This window comes from Hyaena hyaena, unplaced genomic scaffold, assembly GCF_003009895.1.
Source record: "Hyaena hyaena isolate Hyena2069 unplaced genomic scaffold, ASM300989v1 scaffold_7, whole genome shotgun sequence".
Classification (NCBI taxonomy): domain Eukaryota; kingdom Metazoa; phylum Chordata; class Mammalia; order Carnivora; family Hyaenidae; genus Hyaena; species Hyaena hyaena.
In genome coordinates this window covers 7,944,245-7,964,048 of record NW_024080639.1, presented here as the reverse complement: position 1 = coordinate 7,964,048, position 19,804 = coordinate 7,944,245, and the positions used below count along the sequence as shown (strand labels likewise).

The 19,804-nt window shown below is 47.0% G+C and overlaps 1 protein-coding gene across 1 annotated transcript in view; it reads left to right on the top strand.

Moving 5' to 3' along the window:
- Positions 1–19,112, top strand: part of GPT2 (glutamic--pyruvic transaminase 2) — a 34,418-nt gene extending 15,306 nt beyond the window's left edge. Inside the window, exons 5-12 of the mRNA XM_039241802.1 lie at positions 128–261; positions 2,343–2,586; positions 6,392–6,471; positions 8,711–8,847; positions 12,031–12,205; positions 13,715–13,870; positions 14,947–15,059; positions 16,577–19,112. Coding sequence (XP_039097733.1) covers positions 128–261; positions 2,343–2,586; positions 6,392–6,471; positions 8,711–8,847; positions 12,031–12,205; positions 13,715–13,870; positions 14,947–15,059; positions 16,577–16,667 — 1,130 coding nt within the window. The 3' untranslated portion in view covers positions 16,668–19,112. The remainder of the gene's footprint in view (positions 1–127; positions 262–2,342; positions 2,587–6,391; positions 6,472–8,710; positions 8,848–12,030; positions 12,206–13,714; positions 13,871–14,946; positions 15,060–16,576) is intronic.
- The last annotated feature ends 692 nt before the right edge of the window (positions 19,113–19,804 follow it).

Below are 19,804 nucleotides of genomic sequence, written 5' to 3'. Positions count from 1 at the left end.
TCCAAGACCTCTCCAACCCCACCCTAGCTAATTACGTGGATGTCAGAGATGTAGCAGAGCTGCGCAGAGACTCCATAGTACCAGTCATCCTGCCTCTCTAGTCACTGTCTTATTTACTGTCTTACAGGCTCTTACAGTGCTAGCCAGGGCGTCAATTGCATCCGTGAAGACGTGGCTGCCTACATTACCAGGAGAGACGGCGGTGTGCCTGCAGACCCAGACAACATTTACCTAACCACTGGAGCCAGTGACGGCATTTCTGTATGTGGTACCTAGTGTTCACCCATGTGAAGAGTAGCCTTGAATACTAGGGCCAAGCATGTGAGCCTGCCAGCAGGGACGTGGGCCTGGGAGGAGCGGTTGGCTACCCTCTGGTTCCTGCTGTCTCCCCCGTGCTGCTGTCCTTCCCCTGTTCAGTTGCCTTGAAGCTGGATACCCCCACAGCCTTGGTGTCCCTCCAGAGTGCACACCTGCAGGTCCCACTGGAGAGGAGCCATGGGCACTACAGGGTGCATTGGCCCTTCTCTCACTAGGTACATACTGGTGTTCCTTCTCTGCCAGGCACTGTACCAGGTGCTGGGGACACCGTGGGAACCAAACATGTTTGGCCTCTGCTTACACACTTGTATTGGATCAGATTAGCCTTCATATCACTTAAATAAATGTCTCATCACACGCTTTCAGTTTCTCTTCTGGGTGAAGAGGACAAAATGCTACAGGAGGGGCAGCAGGCAGCAGGAATGGCTGTGGGGGGGCAGAAAGGTTTCTCCAAGAATGGAGGAGCAGAGATCTGGGGGATATGTAGGTGTGAATAGGGGAGGCTGGGGTCAGAGTGTTTTTGGAACAGAAGGTCAACATGTGCAGAGGCCATGAGCTGGAAGGAGACTTTGTGTTTGGAAATGGAGAGTTGGAGTGAATGAGCACATGTAGCAAGGGCAAGAATTTCCAGAAATGGGCTAGGGAGGCAACTGGAGCTGGAGACCTAAAGGGCTTCTGTGGCCATTCTGAGGATTTAGGTCATTGTCCTAATAACAGTGTCCATTGAAGGATCTGAAGGTGGGGGAGTGATGTAAGACAGATAATTAGGTTTATGTTTTAACTTTGGCAGGGAAGGGGCATGATCAGTGTGAGGGAGTGTTTAGGAGGAGGGGGAAGAAGTGACTTGGACTGGGGTTCAGCTGTGGATGGAGTGAGGAGGTGCTGGTATCAAAGTGTGCTTAGCAGAAGGGGTCTGAAGTCCTAGGTCTAAGGGACCTGTGTTCCATTCCCATGTAGCATGCTCCTTCCTGTGCCTAATCAGTGCTGGGTGCCTTCAATTCACTTATTTTCCCTCCTTAGGGAGTGTGTGCTGATCTTTCCTTTAATGGTTATCTTTGTCTTTTGACCTCCAAGGCTCTTGTTTCTAATGTTTGTTGAGTGCTTTAATCCTTTCCCTAAACCTTTCAGATGCATTAGACTCTTACTGGAGCCTGTGAGGAAACAGGACCAGTAATGTTAAGTGGTCTGCAGGCTTTAAGTCAGCCTCTTGCGCCATCTGGGATTCGAGTACTGGGGCTCAGGTTTCTAACCGTGGCACATTCCATTGTGTTCTGCTGTCAGCCCCTTGTGATTCCCAGAGAAGCCCACCTACACAGATGTCCTGGAGCAGGGAGAGAGGGATCTTCAAGATTTAGGGAAAAGAATCAAGTTGTTGACACTCTTGAAACAAGGAACTGAGCCTGTGTGTAAGGTGGGGCCTCTGCCAGAAGAGGGTTTGTTATGAACTACTGTCACGTCCACCAGTAGCCCATAGGACTCACGTGGCCTGGTTTCTCAGGAGTCCTGCAAACCTTGAGCCCATGCAGCTGTGGAAACAACCAGGTTGAAGCACCACCTGCTGGTAGTAGATGGGTATTTTCTTCCAGTTCGACAATCCCTTGTTCAGGGGCCTGTCCAACCTTGGGCAACAGTAATTACTAATGAGACAGATCCCTGCCGCTCCTCTTTGCCAGGACAGACGGAATGAACTTAAGGGCTGAGGTCAGAGTAATTCTGAGACAGGGCCAATTTGTGGACCACTGCTTTAGAAGGCCTCTTTAAAAAGTAGAAGCATTGAGTCTTTTAACTACTGTGCTAAGAATGTTAAAGCATTTCATTTTGTTTATTCCTCATAGCAGACCTCATTTTGCAGATGGGGAAAGTGAGGCTCAGGGAAGCCAAGAGGCTCATGTGGGCTGCACGCAGGTGGACAGCAGGGTGGCTGGCGAATGGCTGGGGGTGGGGTCTCCCATAGTGTCTGCCTGGTAGCCCCCAAAGGGTGCAGAGTGGTGGTGTTCCTGGAAGACATGACTTCTCTATTGCAGACAATTCTGAAGATCCTGGTCTCTGGGGGTGGCAAGTCACGCACCGGCGTCATGATCCCCATCCCACAGTACCCCCTCTACTCAGCAGTCATCTCTGAGCTCGATGCTATCCAGGTGAACTATTACCTGGATGAAGAGAACTGCTGGGCCCTAAATGTGAATGAGCTCCGGCGGGCCGTGCAGGAGGCCAAAGACCACTGTGACCCCAAGGTGCTGTGCATCATCAACCCCGGGAACCCTACAGGTTTGTGCTTCGCTTTGCACTTTCTTAGGGGGTGGGGGCAGGGCAGCCCATGTACTTCTGGACACTAAAGAGTAAATAATGTGCTGTTCTCTTTGCTCCCATTTTCCCAATCCAGTTCCAGATTTGCTAACATAAAGCCATAAAATCTGCTGCAGGCCACCTTAGGAGATGAGCAAATGCAGGCATTTTTTTTGGACAGAGTTGCATTATTAAGACTAGCTTTTTTTCTTTTTTCCATTCTTACATTTGCAAAGAATCTCCTTGAGGTTACTTACAACCTGCCGCCGTTAATCATAGGCCTCATTTTACCTTTACTTTATTCCTAGTTGTTTTTCTGAACCAGTTTTCAGATTGCTGGTGTGTGCTTTTGTTTTTCTTTGACACAGCATTACTGTGTACTTTGAGACCTGAAAAGGAAATGCCTTATTAAAAACAAAAGCAAATAAACTGAAAAAAAACAAAAAACAAAAAAACACCTGTTTCCAGAAGTTGAAAAGCACTCCTAATTTTGCATATTTTTCTTTAAAATCCAGCCCTGCCTGTTTAGATCTTTCTGGGCTGCTGGCTTCATTTACCCCCAGTGCTGTTTGGATGCTGAGAACAAGGGCTCCTCTTTCCTCCTTTGTTGAGATAAATTGGGTCAGGGCCAAAATGCGTTGGAGTTGATTGTGGAATCTGCTTCTTTGGAACATTAAATGATGCTTCAATAAGCTGAAAGCACCACTTGAATTCCTGAGTGCAGAAAATGGGTGCGCTGGGCTGTAACACTCATTATTTACATCAGCTCCCTGGGGGTAGGAATGCAGATTCTAACCCTAATGCAATAGGAAAATGACTACAGCTGGGTTCTCAATCCTGGTTGCACATTAGAATCACAAAGGGAGCTTTTAAAAATGCCAGAGTCATGGCTGCATCCCAGAATCTCTGGGGATCAGGCCCAGGCATCAGTATTCCCTGCGGCTGATGATGAGAACCACCACCTTAGGACAGTGGTTCTCAGACTTCAGCTTGTTAAAAAACAAACTGCTGGACCCCACTCCAAGAGATTCTGTTGTAGTTAGGCTAAGTTGGGGCATGAGAGTTTGTATTTCTAATGAGCTCCCAAGGTGATGCTGTTGCTACTGGTCCCAATGTAGAGTAACAGGTCCTACATCTTGGGAAATACTCTGTATACCTCATTTATATAACAAGGTTGGTAACGTCTAAGGCCAGGTGTTTATGCATTTCTTTTCACCAGATTCTCTGGGAAGAAATAATTGCATCAGAGACGTTACTATTTTAGATAAAGGAATCATGGGAATGTACATTAATATGAGTAATTTTTAGAGTAACTATAAGTGGGCAGAGGCTGGTGTTGATCTCTGGGGCCTGAAATGTGTGAAAATCGGTGAGCTCTTAATAGAAACCTCCAGTGAAGGCCATGTATCATCCATGTATCTGGACCATACACTGACCACTTAGGCTGAAAATGGAGTGGGATATTAAGCCAGGACTCTGGGTTCCAAGATAAAAACCCAGCTCAAGACCAAAGAGATTGGGTCCTAGAACTGTGAAGTCCAGGGGTGAAGGAGCACATTTGAATCAGCATCATTGTCATAGGACCTCGGTCCATTTCCCAGGTCTCAGTTGGAGTCCTTCTCAGGAAGGATCTGTCCTTGGAATGACCTTCAGCACCTCCAACCACCCACCAGCTGAGCAACCTCAGCAGAGAGCTTCACCCATAGTTTTAACAAAAATTCCAGACCAGATTCTCTTTGGCCCAGATTGGGTCTTCAGCCCATCTCTGAACCAGTCATATCGCTAAGACTGTGACCAGGTCTGTGTCCCTTGGCCCTGCTGGAGTGCAGAGCGAAGCAGTTCCCCACAGAACAGCTGAGCTCTGTCACTCAAAGAAGGGAAAGACACTGGGCAGACAAGCAACAGATTTTCTCTTTGGTTGCCAGAAATTTCCTTTGACCTGGCCTCTAGTGAGAGGCACTTGGAAGACCCCTCTCCAGCCTTCTGTGTCAAAGTCATCCCTTCTATGAGGTAGTCTCATGTCTCCCCCTGCTGGGCACAGCTTGCCTTGGCCTTCTAATGCCATTTATGACTGTCTTTCTATACCACTGTATGTGTTTGTCCATCTACTGGCTCAGAGGCATGTTCTGAGTGACTCCCAGACACTGGAGAGAAATAAGCTCTGTCCTCATCCTCAGGGTTGCGTTGCACACATCAGTGGGATTATTTACATATAGTGTATCCATTCCCTCTACTGAGCTACAGTCTTTCTGAGGCCCTGGTCATTGCTTACTTCCTCTTTGCACTCCCCTTGGCATTATGTGCACATGGTTTTGATATTCTTGCTGCTCAAATCTTTGCTTGCATTCTAACAGGATAGTTTGTGGGATCAGAGGCATGGAATGGCAAGTGCAGTAGGGTTTGCAGGCAGGTTCAGCCCCCTGGAGAACCAGCACCTGTCAGTCAGTGGTAACAGTGGCTGGTTCCTTGTAGAATCCTGGGCTGCCTCCCTTCTAGAATCCCAGAACCCTGAGCTTCATAGGAAGCCTGGTTTGGTGGTTGCTTGGGAAGAAAAAAGTTGGATCTTTCATAAGGGAATTGACCTTTAGTAAAGGAATTAGTTCATTGCTTAGATAGTTCAAGGCCAAGATCCTAGCTGAATCATACTGTACTCTTATAAAATAGATCTATTTTTTTCCAGATATGTCTTTGATATTCTCACACATAGAAGAATATAGGTGTTTTTATTTTTAACAAAAAGGCAACATACTCTATGTATGTAAATAGTACCTATGCATATACGTACACATGTATGTACAGAGCTATATGTAATATCCATAGAGATGCATATATACATAGTAAAAAAAATAGCCTTTTTAAGCAGTCAGTGAGCCTGTCTGTGGTGGTGCTTTTCTGGAAGGTATATGAGCACCACTGATAACCCCCAGTGCCACACCAATAGCAGGTCTCAGGAAACTCTGGGGAAAGTTTCTGTTTCCATCTTGCTGCATTTGTTTCTTCCCCACCTAAGCCCATGGCATTTCTGGTGAACTGGTAGAGTAATATTTTGCTATTTGTGCTCATTTCTGTTAAATGGGTGGTGGTGGTTTCCACTGTTTGTGTTGAGTCAAGTGCTCAAGGGGAGACCTTGAAAAGGAAGACTGTAGAGTGTTCCCCATCATCATCAGTGATGCATACATAGTTCCCATGTGGCCACGAACAGGAGACACCAGAGCTGATGCACAGGCTTGTTCATTTAGTGCTTACTCTGCAAATATTTACTGAGCACCTGCTGAGTATGGGTTTTGAGGATACCCTATGAGCCATACAGACCTTGTCCCTGCCTCATGGGGCTTGTGTGTGCCTCCCTGGGAAGCTGTGGTAACTGTCCATCAGCCAGTGTGATTCTCTCTGTTGGTTGCTGTTCGTCTGGTTGGTAAGGGGGGCTCAGAGCTGATTGATTTAACCCCTTGACTTTTATTTTCCTGTTCTTTAAGACACTGTCCTCCAGCACAAACACATCCCACGACCTGCCCACACACATCTCTCATAAGAATAACAAAGAAATTGAGTGTGAAACACTTCTCCCCCCACATACCTGGTGTAAGTGAGTCAGACAGAAGGGGCTGACACTCAGGAGTCCCTAGACATTGACTTACACCCTATTTATTAGGCACAGCAACTTGGGTGGTCCCTAAGGGTTATGCAGGAACATAGGATACCTGAGTGATTCTGGGTGGGATTCTTACCTAGGGACAGTTTAAACAGCATTTCAAGCTACATTCTGGTTTTGTCGGGGATTTTTTAGGACAGGTCCAAAGCAGAAAGTGCATAGAAGATGTGATTCACTTTGCCTGGGAAGAGAAGCTCTTTCTTCTGGCTGATGAGGTAAGAGTTGCTCAGCTCTCTTCTCCATGAGAAGTGAGGCTGAGGTTTCTCTTCTAGGGGGAGGGAGCCAGACTTGACTGTTCTGTACCACATGGAACTCTGTAGGTGTTGGAGGAGTGTTTCCAACCAAGGAGGATGTTAACAACCTATGAAGCTGCGGCCTAAATCATCCCTCTATTGGTTTGGATTCTTGACTATAAATTTCAGAAAGTTAACCTAAACCACTTTAAACTTAAAAAGAAGGGCATCTGGGTGGCTCAGGAGGTTAAGCATCTGACTCTTAATTTTGGCTCAGGTCCGTGATCTCAGGGTTTGTGAGATCGAGCCCTGCATAGGCTCTACGCTGATAGTGGAGCCTGCTTGGGATTCTCTCTCCTTCTCTCTCTGCCACCACTTCCTGCTCCCCGGCCCCCAGCCCCCCTCACACTCATGCTCACTAGCTCGCTCTCTCTCAGAATAAATAAATAAACTTAAGAAGAAAAAAGGCAGTGGAGTAACAGGTGTGGGGCTAAGTCCAGGGACTCCAACCATATCCCTCAGATTCTCTCTCCTTCCACTTAGGCCTTCACAGCCTATCTTCCCAGCCTAGGAAGAGAATTTCTTCCTGGTGATTCTAGCAAAAGTCTTGGAGTTGAGCCTCATTGATGCAGCTTGAATCACACACCCACTGCTGAGCCAATCACTGTGGCAAGTGGTTGCAATATGCAAATTAGCCAGGCCCTGTGCAGGGAGCAAGCTCTCTTCCCTGAGCCCGGGAGCAGTGTTCCCTGAGAGGAAATCAGAGAACTCTTTCTCAGGAAGGGAGAGTGGGTGCTGGGTGGACATAATGCTGTGTTCTTGTGCCTCCTCTGCTTCCATATCTACCATCTCATTTAGTCCTCAATGCAGCCTGTGAGGGGAGGTGGGGAAATCTTAATTAACTTCATGATTGTCACTCTTTGAACCCCAGTTCTGGAGCCAAGGCTGCCCATTCTTTTCCTGCTTTGCAAGGGAAGAAACTCAAGGCCTGTCAAATTCTCTTTTCACTTCTTAATTTCTGCATGATTTCTGGTTAGTAGTAGCTTCTAGCACACTGGTTTCATTTCTTTGCTCATTAACACCCCCCTACATATACACATAACTTATGTACCAAATTGTTTCCATGGTTAGTAGATGGGCCTAAAAATCTTCATTTCCTTTTTCTTTTCTTTTTTTTTTTTTTTTAATTCCAGTATAGTTAACATACAGGATTATATTTGTGTCAGGTGTTAAAAATCTTCATTTCTGAAGGAGAGAAGGGACAGCAGAGTGACCAGGTTCACAAAACTCCTCCCCTTGAAGTCCAGGAAGAAGAGGGCATGAAGGAGGAAGAGAAGGAGGAGTGTGCCTGGCCCATTGAAGATGGAGCTGGGCTGACCCTCCCACTGCCCCACAGTGACCTGGAGATGTCAGTTTCCCTGATCTCTGAAATGGGTGTGGGAAGTTCATCTTCAAGGGCAGAGGAGGGTGCTTGCCTGCTGAGTGTAGACTATGTGGACAGGGAAAAACAAAGCATGTGTGGGCACTGCTCATGTCTACAGTCTAGTGGGAAAGCTGACAGTGAAGTGAATAGAAATACAGAATAGTTCCAAATGGGGTAGGTGTTGTAAAAGGCCAGGAGAGCAACTCATTTAGCTCTTCAAGTAGGGAAGTCAGGTGATAGCTCCATGAACTACTTTCATTATTTAAAAAAAAATTTTAATGTTTATTTTTGAGAGAGAGAGAGAGGGAGACACAAAATCTGAAGCAGGCTCCTAGGCTCCAAGCTGTCAGCACAGAGCCTGATGTGTGGCTCAAACTCATGAACAGTGTGATCATGCCCTGAGCCTAAGTCAGACACTTAACCAACTGAGCCACACAGGTGTCCCTGAACTGCTCATTATTAATCTTATGGAAAGAAGTAAACATTCAGGGAGGAAACTTGCTTGGGCAGGTAGTAGTCCTGACATTATCACTGGTCAGATGAGGTAGAAAGGAGATCTGGAAGTTGGGTAGAGGTGAATGTGGGTGAATGGGAGAAATCAAGTGGGCATACAACCCAAAGCCTTTCTCCATGGTTGTTCTAGAAGGTTCCTTCGGGCATGTCTGCCTTATTCCTGGAATGGGCTTCACAGCACACAGCCTGACTGCAGGTTGGCCCTGAGTACCTGTGCCCTCCCTGCATGGACTCAGGCCTCTCTGGGAATGTGGGTGACTGTCCCCATCCTGTCCTCTCCCCCAGGTGTACCAGGACAATGTGTACTCTCCGGACTGCAGATTCCACTCCTTTAAGAAGGTGCTTTATGAGATGGGGCCCGAGTACTCCAGCAACGTGGAGCTTGCCTCCTTCCACTCTACCTCCAAGGGCTACATGGGCGAGTATGTTGGCCCTCACCTCCCTCTCACTGCCTCTGGGCTTGCCCTGTACCAGCTCCCCTCTCCTTTGCATCACAGTCAACCTTCTAGACAGAGATGGCTGCCCTTATCTATGGCCTCTGCTGACCTAAAAAGCAGGAGACAGGCCACATCTCCCCAAGGGGAAGCTCTGTGGTATGAGGACAGCAGGACAGCCTTGTGCAGAGGCACGTATAAAATAAGGTCATGCTTGAAAGAAACCTGCCTGCAATAAACAATGCAAATGAAAGCAGGACCTAAAGCAGCTTCCAACACTAGTGTTTTCTGCCAACCCAATTCAGTCCAACATTGATGGAAATCTGAGGGGCCAGGGAAGGCAGGTTGAGTGGACAGATGCTGTCAGGCCGGTGAGTGGGCCAAGCTATATGTGCACCTCGCCCTAGTACTGGGGCCAGAGAGTCTGCTTCAATCCTGTATTTGCTCATTCAGCTAATACTGTTTGATGACCTGCTGTAAGTCCAATACTGATCTCAGCTCTGAGGTTACAGCAGTGAGCAAACCTCAGTAATCCTTGCCCTAACAGCTTATGTTCTAGTGAAGAGAGAGAGGCAGGGGACAAATGAATAAAATCATGTGTTAGGTGGACAAAAATAGAGAAGAAATGGGAATGTAGGTAGAAGTGGGGTCACTGAGGAGGAAGGAGGGAGCTATGCAGGTATCAGAGGGAGGAACTTTCTAAGATGAGAGAATTTCAAGTGTAAAGGCCCTGAGGCATACCTGGAATGTTCAAGGAGTAGCAGGGGAACTGGAAAGGAGTGTTTGAGGGGAAAGTGGCAGACATTGAGACCAAAAAAGTCATAAGAGGCCAGATCATCTGGACTACTTAGGTTATTTTTTACTTTTACTCAGGGTGAGAGAGGATCTATTGGAAGTTCATACAGCAGAGGTATGAACTCTCCTGACTTAAGTTTTAATGGACACTGTCTGGTTGCTGTCTGGTGGGGACAGGAACAGAGACGAGTCAAGAGGCTGTTACAGTCAGGTGAGGTTCTGTGGGTCAGGATCAAGATGAGGAGAAGACTCTGAATCCTGGATATATTCAAAACTGGAGTGGACAGGAGTTGCTTGATGGAAAAGATGATTATGTGAGAGAGGAATCAAGGATGATTCCCAGGCTTTTTATTCAAACAACAGGAAGGATGAAGTAGCCATCAACAAATGAGAAAGTCTATGGGTTAAGTAGGTTTGGGGGAAATTTTTGGAATTGGTTTTTTGACTTGTTGAATTTGCAAATATCCATTACATATCCAGATGGAGATGGATGTGTGAGTCCCCAGCTCAGGACTGATAGGCAGCTGATTTAAGTTTGGGAGGTGCAATGAATGAATTGTTAGATCTCTGAGCCTGGACGTCTCACAAAGAGTGAGCATAGATAGACCAGGGACTGGTTCAGGCCCTCATTGCTCAGAAAATGGAGGAGAAGAGGAGGAACCTGCAGAAGAGAATGAGAAGGAAAGGCTGTGAGGTTACAGCTAAGGGCATTCATCCCCCAACATTGTGGGGGTTCTTTTATGTGCCAGCTATCAGGATGGGGAAGGATCTCCCTTGTTAAGCTGGAGGCCAGTGGAACCATAAAGCTTGGAGGAATATTTTGGCCAGGGCGAGGGAGCTGCACCATTGGGATGATTGCCAGCTGGCTTTATTTGATGTAGGCAGAGGTTAATTTATGCTGGTCTTTCTGATCTATGCGAATAGCCGTGCTTTATCTCTGCTAGACTTTCGTGTGCTATGTACCTCTTTTCCTAAACAAGTCTATTCTCTATTAACTCATTTTTCAAACTCAAGCATTTTTATCACAAGCCTAGCCATGTCTGCATCTGTGTTATTGATTATTGTTTTAACAGTCTTCTGGATGTTGGTATCCTGAGTTATGACCTGTAATCCTCAGATCCTGATTACCTAGAATTAGACTGCTCTTCTCAATTTGATTTTCTGCTCATCAGCAGAGGATTAAGCAGAAAGTTCTTTCTGTCAGCCTTTCTTATGGGAAACCTTTCTGCAAGACCTGAATTTATCTTCTTGCCTTGGAAAGTCCAGTCAAGAAATGAGATGGTAACTTGCCTTTGCCAGTTCAGTTCTGCAGCCTAATTCCAGTGGCATTTTATTGAGTGTCTCATTGTGTCAGGTGCTCTGAGGTTGAGGGTGTTGGGTATACAGAGGAAGGTAAGACTAGGTGCCCATGTCAGGGAGTCTGCATTTTTGGGGTCTTAGTCTGAACGTTATCTATCACAGTCCAGAGAAGGAGGCACAGTTCCAGAAACTGTGACTGCTGGGGCAGATACAGGTCTGAAAGTTTTTGGTATTGTTTTTGTTTTAACTCCTTGCATATCTCATCTTACTTTCCTGTGATTTGACTCTGTATCAAATATCAATATCAGGATCCTTGTGGTGATAAGTAATGGAAACTCAACTTGAACTGACCTTCACCAAAGAAGCTTTTTAAAAAAAAATTAATATCAGTAAAAAGTCTAGGAGTGTCAAAGATGTCAGTGGGACTCTGTTTCTGATATTTTGGTTTGTCTCGCTGTTTTTCTCAGCTCTGCTCTCCTATAGGTTAGCTTTGTTTTCAGAAAGCAGAAAGTTCCAGCAAAAGTCCTCAGACTGTGCCCATTGGCCTCAGTGAATCAGGTACCTACCCCTGGAGCCTATGCAGGCTTGAATCATGTGCCCCTTTAGAACAGGGGCTAGTATATTAGGTAGGACTCAGGCTAAGCTGCTTTAACAAAGAGGCCCAAAAATATAGTGGCTAAAACAAGATGAGAGTGGATCTATCTTTAACATAATAGGCCAAAGGTAGGGGAAGTCCAGGACAGGCTGTGCTCAAGGACTAGGGCTGGTAGGGTGGCTCTGCCATGTTAACATGTGGCATCCATCTCTAGCACTGAGGCTGCTGCTCCAGTATCTCCATTTCTCAGGAAATGGAAAAAAATCAAAGAAAAAGAAGAGAGCATACTTTTTTCTTGTAAGGAAGTGATGTAGAATTTGCTCATGTCACTTCCATTTACCTTCCATTGGGAAGAACTCAGCCATACCTGACCACTCAGTGTTGGGCATGGGGATGATTACAGAACATTCTGGCCGACCAGACTGCATTTGGTTGAGACCTCTCTGTGACTGTTGGGTCCTCTCACCATCTTCAACCTGCAGGTGTGGCTACCGAGGAGGCTACATGGAGGTGATCAACCTGCACCCTGAGATCAAAGGCCAGCTGGTGAAGCTGCTCTCTGTACGACTGTGCCCGCCAGTGTCCGGGCAGGCTGCCATGGACATCGTTGTGAACCCCCCAGTGCCTGGAGAGGAGTCCTTTGAGCTGTTCCACAGGGTGAGTCACTGTATCCTGTGGCCCATCTGCATTCCTGCCATAGCGAAGGCCATGAGTATTCATGGTATATTCAGGATCACCATGGCCAGCCTCTCTCCACACTCCACCAGGTTCTCTAGGTTCCTTTTGGTATCTAAACCATTCCACGAGGTTCAGTGTGAAGATGTAGCTGGGCTGTGTTCTGAAGTGGAGGACTGTGCATGCATGTGGGTGGAGGACCCCTACCTTTTCCTCCCCTGTGAGCACCTTGGATGGGCAGGCACCCTGAGGGAAGGGCCTTGTGTGCTGAGAACACCCTGGGGGATTCTTTTCTAAACTAAAAAGGAGAAAAGGATGGGCATGGCATTGGTTCTAGGCCATAGGCCTGCCTTTGGCCAACCATATGTCCTCACAGCTCAAAGTGATCTGGTGAGACCCTTTCCATTGTAAGTGACAAAAACCTGACTTTAACTTGTTTAAACAAAACAAAACAAAACAAAAAAAGGAATTTATGGGTCGTGTAACCAAAAAGTCAGTTCCCAGCTATTCTAGGCTCACATTTTTTAAAAATTGTGGCAAAATACACAGAACGTAAAATTTATTGTCTTCATTGTTTTTCACCCACCAGTTTGGTACATAAAGTACACTTACATTGTTGCATACCCATCACCACCATCGATCTCCAGAACCTTTTCCTCATCGCAAACTGAAACTCTATAGCCATTAAACACTAACTTCCCATTTCTCTATCCCCCCATCCCCTGGTGACTAACCTCTGTTCTACTTTCTGTCTCCATGAACATGACTACTCTAGGTACTTCATCTAAATGGAACCATACAGTGTATGTCTTTTGTGACTGGTTTATTTAACTCAGCATAATGTCCTGAAGGTACATCTGTGTTGTAGCATGTGTTAGACTTGGCTTCCTTTGGAAGGCTGAGTAATATTCCACTGTGTGTGTATACCACGTTTCCTTTATCTTCAGGCCATAGCTTCCATCCCCTGTACTTGCAGAAGTCCTGGACTGACACATGTGCACCTCTGAGCCAGCCACAGATTTGCTTTGCCTGAGTCACATGCCCTGTGCACACCACATGGATTGAAAGTGGCCCCCAAAAATGAAGTGATTGGGACACCTCCTTGAAGCATGTCTAAGGACACTCCATCCAGGGCCAGGTCCACTCAGACTGCTGGGCAGGGATGGGGTTTTCTCATTTTCAGGAATGACCTCTTGGTAAGAGAATGGAAGCCATGACACAAGTTACCTAGGACTTACCTTTTTTCCCAGAACTCCCTGCACTTGTGTGCCCCAGGCCCTTGGTAGCCTTGTGGGCTGAGCACCCAGGGAAGAAGTCCCTGCAGAGGAATGCATGTCACCCACCTCCCTGGTTTGCTGTGTTCATGCACACACAGGCTCACTTTTTACTAGGCCACCCCATTACCTCCACATTGAAGAGACGGTTTCCAGTAGCTGGAGCCTTCCATGAAGCCCAGAGGTGCTGACTCTTATGTTTTCTGTGTCTCATCAGGAGAAAGAGTCTGTCCTGGGTAATCTGGCTAAAAAGGCCAAGCTGACAGAAGACCTGTTTAACCAAGTCCCAGGAATTCACTGCAACCCCTTGCAGGGAGCTATGTATGCCTTTCCTCGGATCTTCATCCCCAGCAAAGCCGTGGAAGCAGCTCAGGTCTGGAGTGCTGGGCTGGGGCTTACTGGGTTCACTTGGAATTGCTGGGTTGGTGGCTGATTCTTGCCTTGGAGAGCAAAAGTGTTGCCTCTGGAAGCTTGGAATTTTGCTGCCCCCTCATCCAGATGGTGCTTACAGCATAAAGGTGATAAGCCCCCGGAGGCTCAGTCCTGCAGTATGCTGTGATGAAGGGGCAGAAATGAGGTCAGCCTCAGGCGAGTGGTGCTGATCTGGGCTCTGTTACCTCCAGTGTTCTGAAGGCAGGTGCCCAAGCGTGATGTGATGCATTCAAAACTGAACACATGCTGGGGAGGCAGTGACACCCATCTCCCGTGCATAGCGAATGCCCTGGAGCAGCATTTCTCAGTCCTTGAATGTAAACACAAAATCACCTGCGGACCTTGTTAAAACCCAGTGCCAGTTCAAGAAATCTGTGGAGGGGCCGAGATTCTGTGTTTGCAACAAGTTTCAGGCCGTGTCATAGACATCTGGCTACTTTGAGGATCAGAAGCCAGAGCAGTATTTCTGAAAGTGTTGTCCTGGTGTCCCCTCAAGCCTCCTCAATACCTTGTTAAATGTTCAGAATCTGGGCCCTCCTTCACTCACTCAGACCTGCTGAGTCAGAATCCCTGGTGCTGGAGCCCAGGAAGCCATTTAACAGGTACCCCAGGTTGTAAAAACCAAGGTGTGAGAGGCACTGTGAGCAGAGCCCCCAAGTAACTGTTCTCTAAAGCCTCCCTGGGCACAGACCTCAGGGCTGTGTTGTCAGAGGGTTATGTGGCTTGGCATATAGGGGGCCACCATCAAAGCTTGTGGAGCTACTGCCTGGCTGTAGGGCGCAGAGGAGAGACTGTCTGTCCCGGGCAGAGAGTAGAAGTACTGCAACCCATGGGCGTCGTGAAGTAGCCCTCAGGCCCCAGCTTCCAGCAGTGTCCTGCCCTGGTCCTTGCAGGGACCTGGGACGGGAAAGAAGCTGACATTTCAGTTGTATTTGGCTTTGAGTGTTCAGTGGTGGGTTTGTGCAGTCCAAAGCTGTAACTTTGTAATGAACCCTCAGTCCTGCCCTGCTCCCACAGGCCCATAAAATGGCCCCTGACATGTTCTACTGCATGAAGCTCCTTGAGGAGACTGGCATCTGTGTCGTACCTGGCAGCGGCTTCGGGCAGAGGGAAGGCACCTACCACTTCAGGTACCTCTGCCTCTCTGTGCCAGAGGGCTGGGCCCAGGTTTGTCTTGGAAAATTTGGGCTTCTTTTCATAGAACACAGGCTGGCTCCAGAAACTGAGGTGTGTGCAGCCCCAAACTCCCTGCAAACCACCTGCCCCACCCCCTCCCATTCAGTCCTGCAGAGCCAAGCCAAGACCTGGGTCCAGGGATTAAGGAGAACTCTGGGTAGACTCCAAGGTCATCTCCTTGACCACTCTGTCTCCTCCTCCATTGCCTTCATCTATTGCATACTATCTGAAATGTTCCCAGTGGGATGTTTTCTTCTTTATTTCCATTGTCCTTTTCCAACTCCATGATAGCAGCACGCAGCACCCAGGTGCTCAGTAGCTCATTCAAAAGTCTGGAGGGACACCGCATCCAAAACAATGGAATTAGTTTCACTTACTGTGACGCATTTTACAGGGTGTGCCAACTCTGCCCCTGTGTGGATGGCAACCCCAGGAGCAGAGCAGGCTAGAGCAGCTCAGCCTGGGTTTCCCCACTGAGGCCAGTTCTATTCAGAACAGCATCTTCTCCGTGCTCAGTGCTCTCAGATGTCTCCTGCAGCAGATGCTAAAAAAAGAAATGTCATGAGCTTAGTTAGCACCTGGAGCCAAGTCCTGACTCAGGTTGTGGGCAGTGTGCCCCAGTTGGACAAACGTGTCTGGTTGGCCTTTCCACCCTAGTGAGGTTCACCTTGGCAGTTCATGGCTCATTCAAAAAACTGTTAAATTGACAGGGCTGCCTTTAGGGTAGGGAAGCAAACCAATAGTATTAGAGGAAGGAGTTAGTTACTATGGCAACTTGGGAGTTCCTTTGGAGTAAGAGTTGTGACTGGAGGTTCTCACTGTAAGAGAGATTTTATTTTTTTAAGTTTATTTTTATTTATTTTGGAGAGAGAGAACAAGCAGGGAAGGGACAGAAAGAGAGGGGCACAGAGAATCCCAAGCAGGCTTTGCACTGTCAGCATAGAGCCCGATGTGGGGCTCGAATTCACAAACCTGAGCCGAAATCAAAAGTCAGATGCTTAACCCATTGAGCCACCCAGGCACTCCTATAAGAGAAATTTTAAAAAGGCCCACCTAGCAGGAGGAACATCTTGCACTGTATCTGCAGGAAACACCAAGTCATGCTCTAGAGAAAGCTGTATACACAGGTCAGAATGTTGTACAGGCCTTCTGTGACAATGGGTGGATGTGTTAGTGAGCTTAAATGCAGCCGCCATCTTACTGCTTTTGGTCATACGTGTTACTTGAGTAAAAAGTAAATGTATGAGTTGGGGTGGGAGGTGGTTCAATAAGTCAACAAGTTCTGGGTTCTGTCCAGGGGCTGGTGCTATTGCATCGCAGTGGACAAGACGAGCCTTCCCCCTCCCGCACTGCTTGCCCACACCCCCTCATCTCCACAACTGCAGCTGAAGGAGGGAGCTGCTGGGTTCACTCCTCTCCCCTTTTCCAGAGCAACTTGTGTCCAGGCTGATGCTGTCCTCTTTCCTAACAGAATGACCATCCTCCCTCCGGTGGAGAAGCTGAAAACGGTTCTACAGAAGGTGAAGGACTTTCACATAAAGTTCCTAGAGAAGTACGCATGAGGACTGCTTGGGCCCAAAGGGAGACCCAGTCCTCGGGCTTTCCTCCTGATGGCCCACCTACACCAGACTGAACTTGCCTTCCCCAGCGACTCTGCCTCAGGCCTCACAAAGGCCACTGGTCGCTTTCGTTGTCATTTTGCCCCAAGAGACTTCTTTCTTTGTGCCTTGATGTTGGGAGCACTTCTCTTCTGAGCAAATGTGAATTGGGGATATCTCAGAAGCCCTGTTTGTTTGTTTGTTTGTTTGTTTTTTGGAAGCAACCAAAGTAGAGGGGACTTGTTCAGCACATGTGGCCGGTATTCTCTGAATCTGTTGTTGTTGCTGTTGGAGAGGTCGTTTGGGGTTTAAAACAACCAGGGTATGTTGGGCGAGATGTTTCAGATCTGAAGAAACAAGAAGGTGTCGGGAAATGTATGACAACCATGGTGAGGAATGGAAATCCTAAACTCACCACTGTGATCTGTGAAATAAAACCATTAGTGGTGTGAAAATCTAGTTCTTCAAATAGGAGAGCCGGGAAGTCTACTAGAGGCTCAGAGAGGGCCCACCATTCTGGCCTGTAGGCAGTCTGCCTCTCAGACAAGAATGGTGAAGGCAATAGCATGTGAATTGGATTAGATGCCAGACTAGGTTGTGACAGGTACTGGGGGACAGCCAAGGTCAAAGGGTTCTGCAGGGGAAGAGTAGGTATGAGCCAGATTCCAAGTTGAATCAGGTCTTCACTTGGGAACACACACACCAGGTACTGAGGACTCTGCACATTGAGCAACAAGTAATGAGGGCTTTGGAGGTGAAACATTCTCTTAAGCATGCTTAGGCTGGGACCCCTATCTGGGAGGTCTCCCTGGACTTCAGGGACATAGGGTTCAGCCTGTCCCAATCACTTGGAGGCATTCTGCCCGCTGATGTGTGGATTCATCCTGCTGTTAGCCAATAGCCATTTTCTACCAAGGGCTTGATTGAGCCCCCACACATCGGCCCCTGTTGGCAACAGCAGGGAAAAGGAAACACTGAAGATGTCCAAATGAGGGAGGGGCATCCTCAAGGACTTGACCAGTCAAGTCCCCTGCCCCCCAAATCAGTCCCCTCTTGTAGTGTCTGTTGAATTGTTTCAAACTGAATTCAGTCCATTTCCTAGCTCATAACTGGTCAAAGTGGCTGGTAGCTTGGCTGCCATGGGCGAATGCATGTAATCGGATTTGAAGTTTATAAAAGTATTTTAACTGAATTCCAAGTGTTTTGCCTTCAGATTTGCTGCTGGCTCCCCTCCCAGACTCTGCAGACTGTGCTGTGGCATCAGTCAGGTCTCCAGCCGGGGAGTATCCTTCACCACGCCTGCCACTTCCCTGGTGTTAGCAAGCCTGGGTTGGGGCCTGACCCACAGTTTGAACAAAGTGGGTGCTATGGGAGACATAGGCTTATCTGAGAGTCCCTTCACTAAGAGACCCCTCCTACCATTGGCCTTCCCCAGTGGGCAGTGAGGGAAGCCAAGGCCCTCTCTGGAGCCTGGGGGCCCAGCAAGTCCCAAATTGGAATCAAAGGGGCCGGAGAGACAAATATGAAGAGAAGCGAGCTTTGAGGGCAGCCTCCTAGGCTGTAATTTCCATGCTTGGGCCTGTGCAGGGGGAATTCGATAGAACACTACAGACTGCCCCTACTTGCTAACATTACAGTTCCTGTGAAGAAAGTAGCCACAGTATCCAGTAACAAAGGGAATGCTTTGGAACTTTTCCTTCCTTAAAAATTGAGAAAATTGCACTTGTGCTTGTTGGATGGCACATCAACCAGAATGTGTCCCGGAGTCATGAGGTTTCTGGTGGAGAGGTTACATAGTAGAAGCTAGTCTATTTTTTATATTTTTGTAACAATTGCTTTTTTCATGGGGGGATGAGGGGGTTAGTATTTGTAGTCTTAACAAGCCTAGTAGTTTTTTATAAATCTCTTCAGATTATAAATAACACCTAAAAACTTTGGAACGTTTACATGATTTTTTAAAAGACACCGTAGGCACTTGGTTTGCTTTTAAAATAAATAAAAACATACTAAGGTCACCTTGTTTAGGAGGTTAACTTCATTCAGGGTAGGAATGCTGATCATGATAGATTTGATTTTTTACAGACTTTATTCTGGTATCTTGTTTGGGTACCGCCAAAGAAAGTAATTTGTCATTTGGGGTCGCACTTTAAATCTACACCTGCAAAGTTTTATGTTCTTCATCTAGATCCTCACACGGGGGACACTGGACTGTACCTTGGGCAGTCAATCACCTCATACCCCGAGGCCCGGCGTGTTGCCGTCCCAGTGTTGTGTGATTTTGCAGGAAGAGCTGACAGGCCTGCCTGTCCCTGTTTCCCAATTTAGATTCTCATAGGCATCTTCTGAAAAAGGTACTTAATGATAGCTCTGCTGGAAATTTCTAAACAATAAAATACATGTCCAAAATGGTGACGGTGTTTAACTTTTCTTGTAGTTTAAAAGGCAAGCGGATTTCACTAATTGTACATCTTCACTCTTTATAATGTAACGGTCCTAGCACTAGAATGAATATTTTCCTCAAATACTACAAACTTCTCTCACAACTCCTCAGTTTCTGTTTCCTTTTATGTCAACCCCCAGGACTCTGAGCCACTTTTTGTTGTTTGAGGTCGGAAAACAGATTCTTGAAATGGGATGTTGTTAAAATGAATACAGACCTTGTCTGGTAGAATAAGAACAAACATCCTCTTCAGAGGGGTCAGGAGAGGCTCAACAAGCACAGAGAGGCCTGTGGGGAAAGGAGGAGTCATTGATACAAGTCACTGATACTGATGATACAACTGCATCAGTTTTGATGTGTGGTTTTGAATTCAAAACTTTATTTTTCACTCAAAACTAAAATTTATATGTTTTTATTAAAAAAAGAATTGGAGGGGCACCTGGGTGGCCCAGTCAGTTGAACATCTGACTCTTGGTCATGATCTCACAGTTCGTGGGATTGGGCCCCACGCTGAGAGTATGGAACCTGCATGGGATTCTCTCCCCCTCTCTCTGCCTCTCAAAATAAATAAATAAAAGAAGAATTGGAAAATGTAAAACGGAAAAAAGTAGGATTCTTTTAGTTGGAAGAAATGGAAACCTACTCAGAGTAGCCTGAGTTT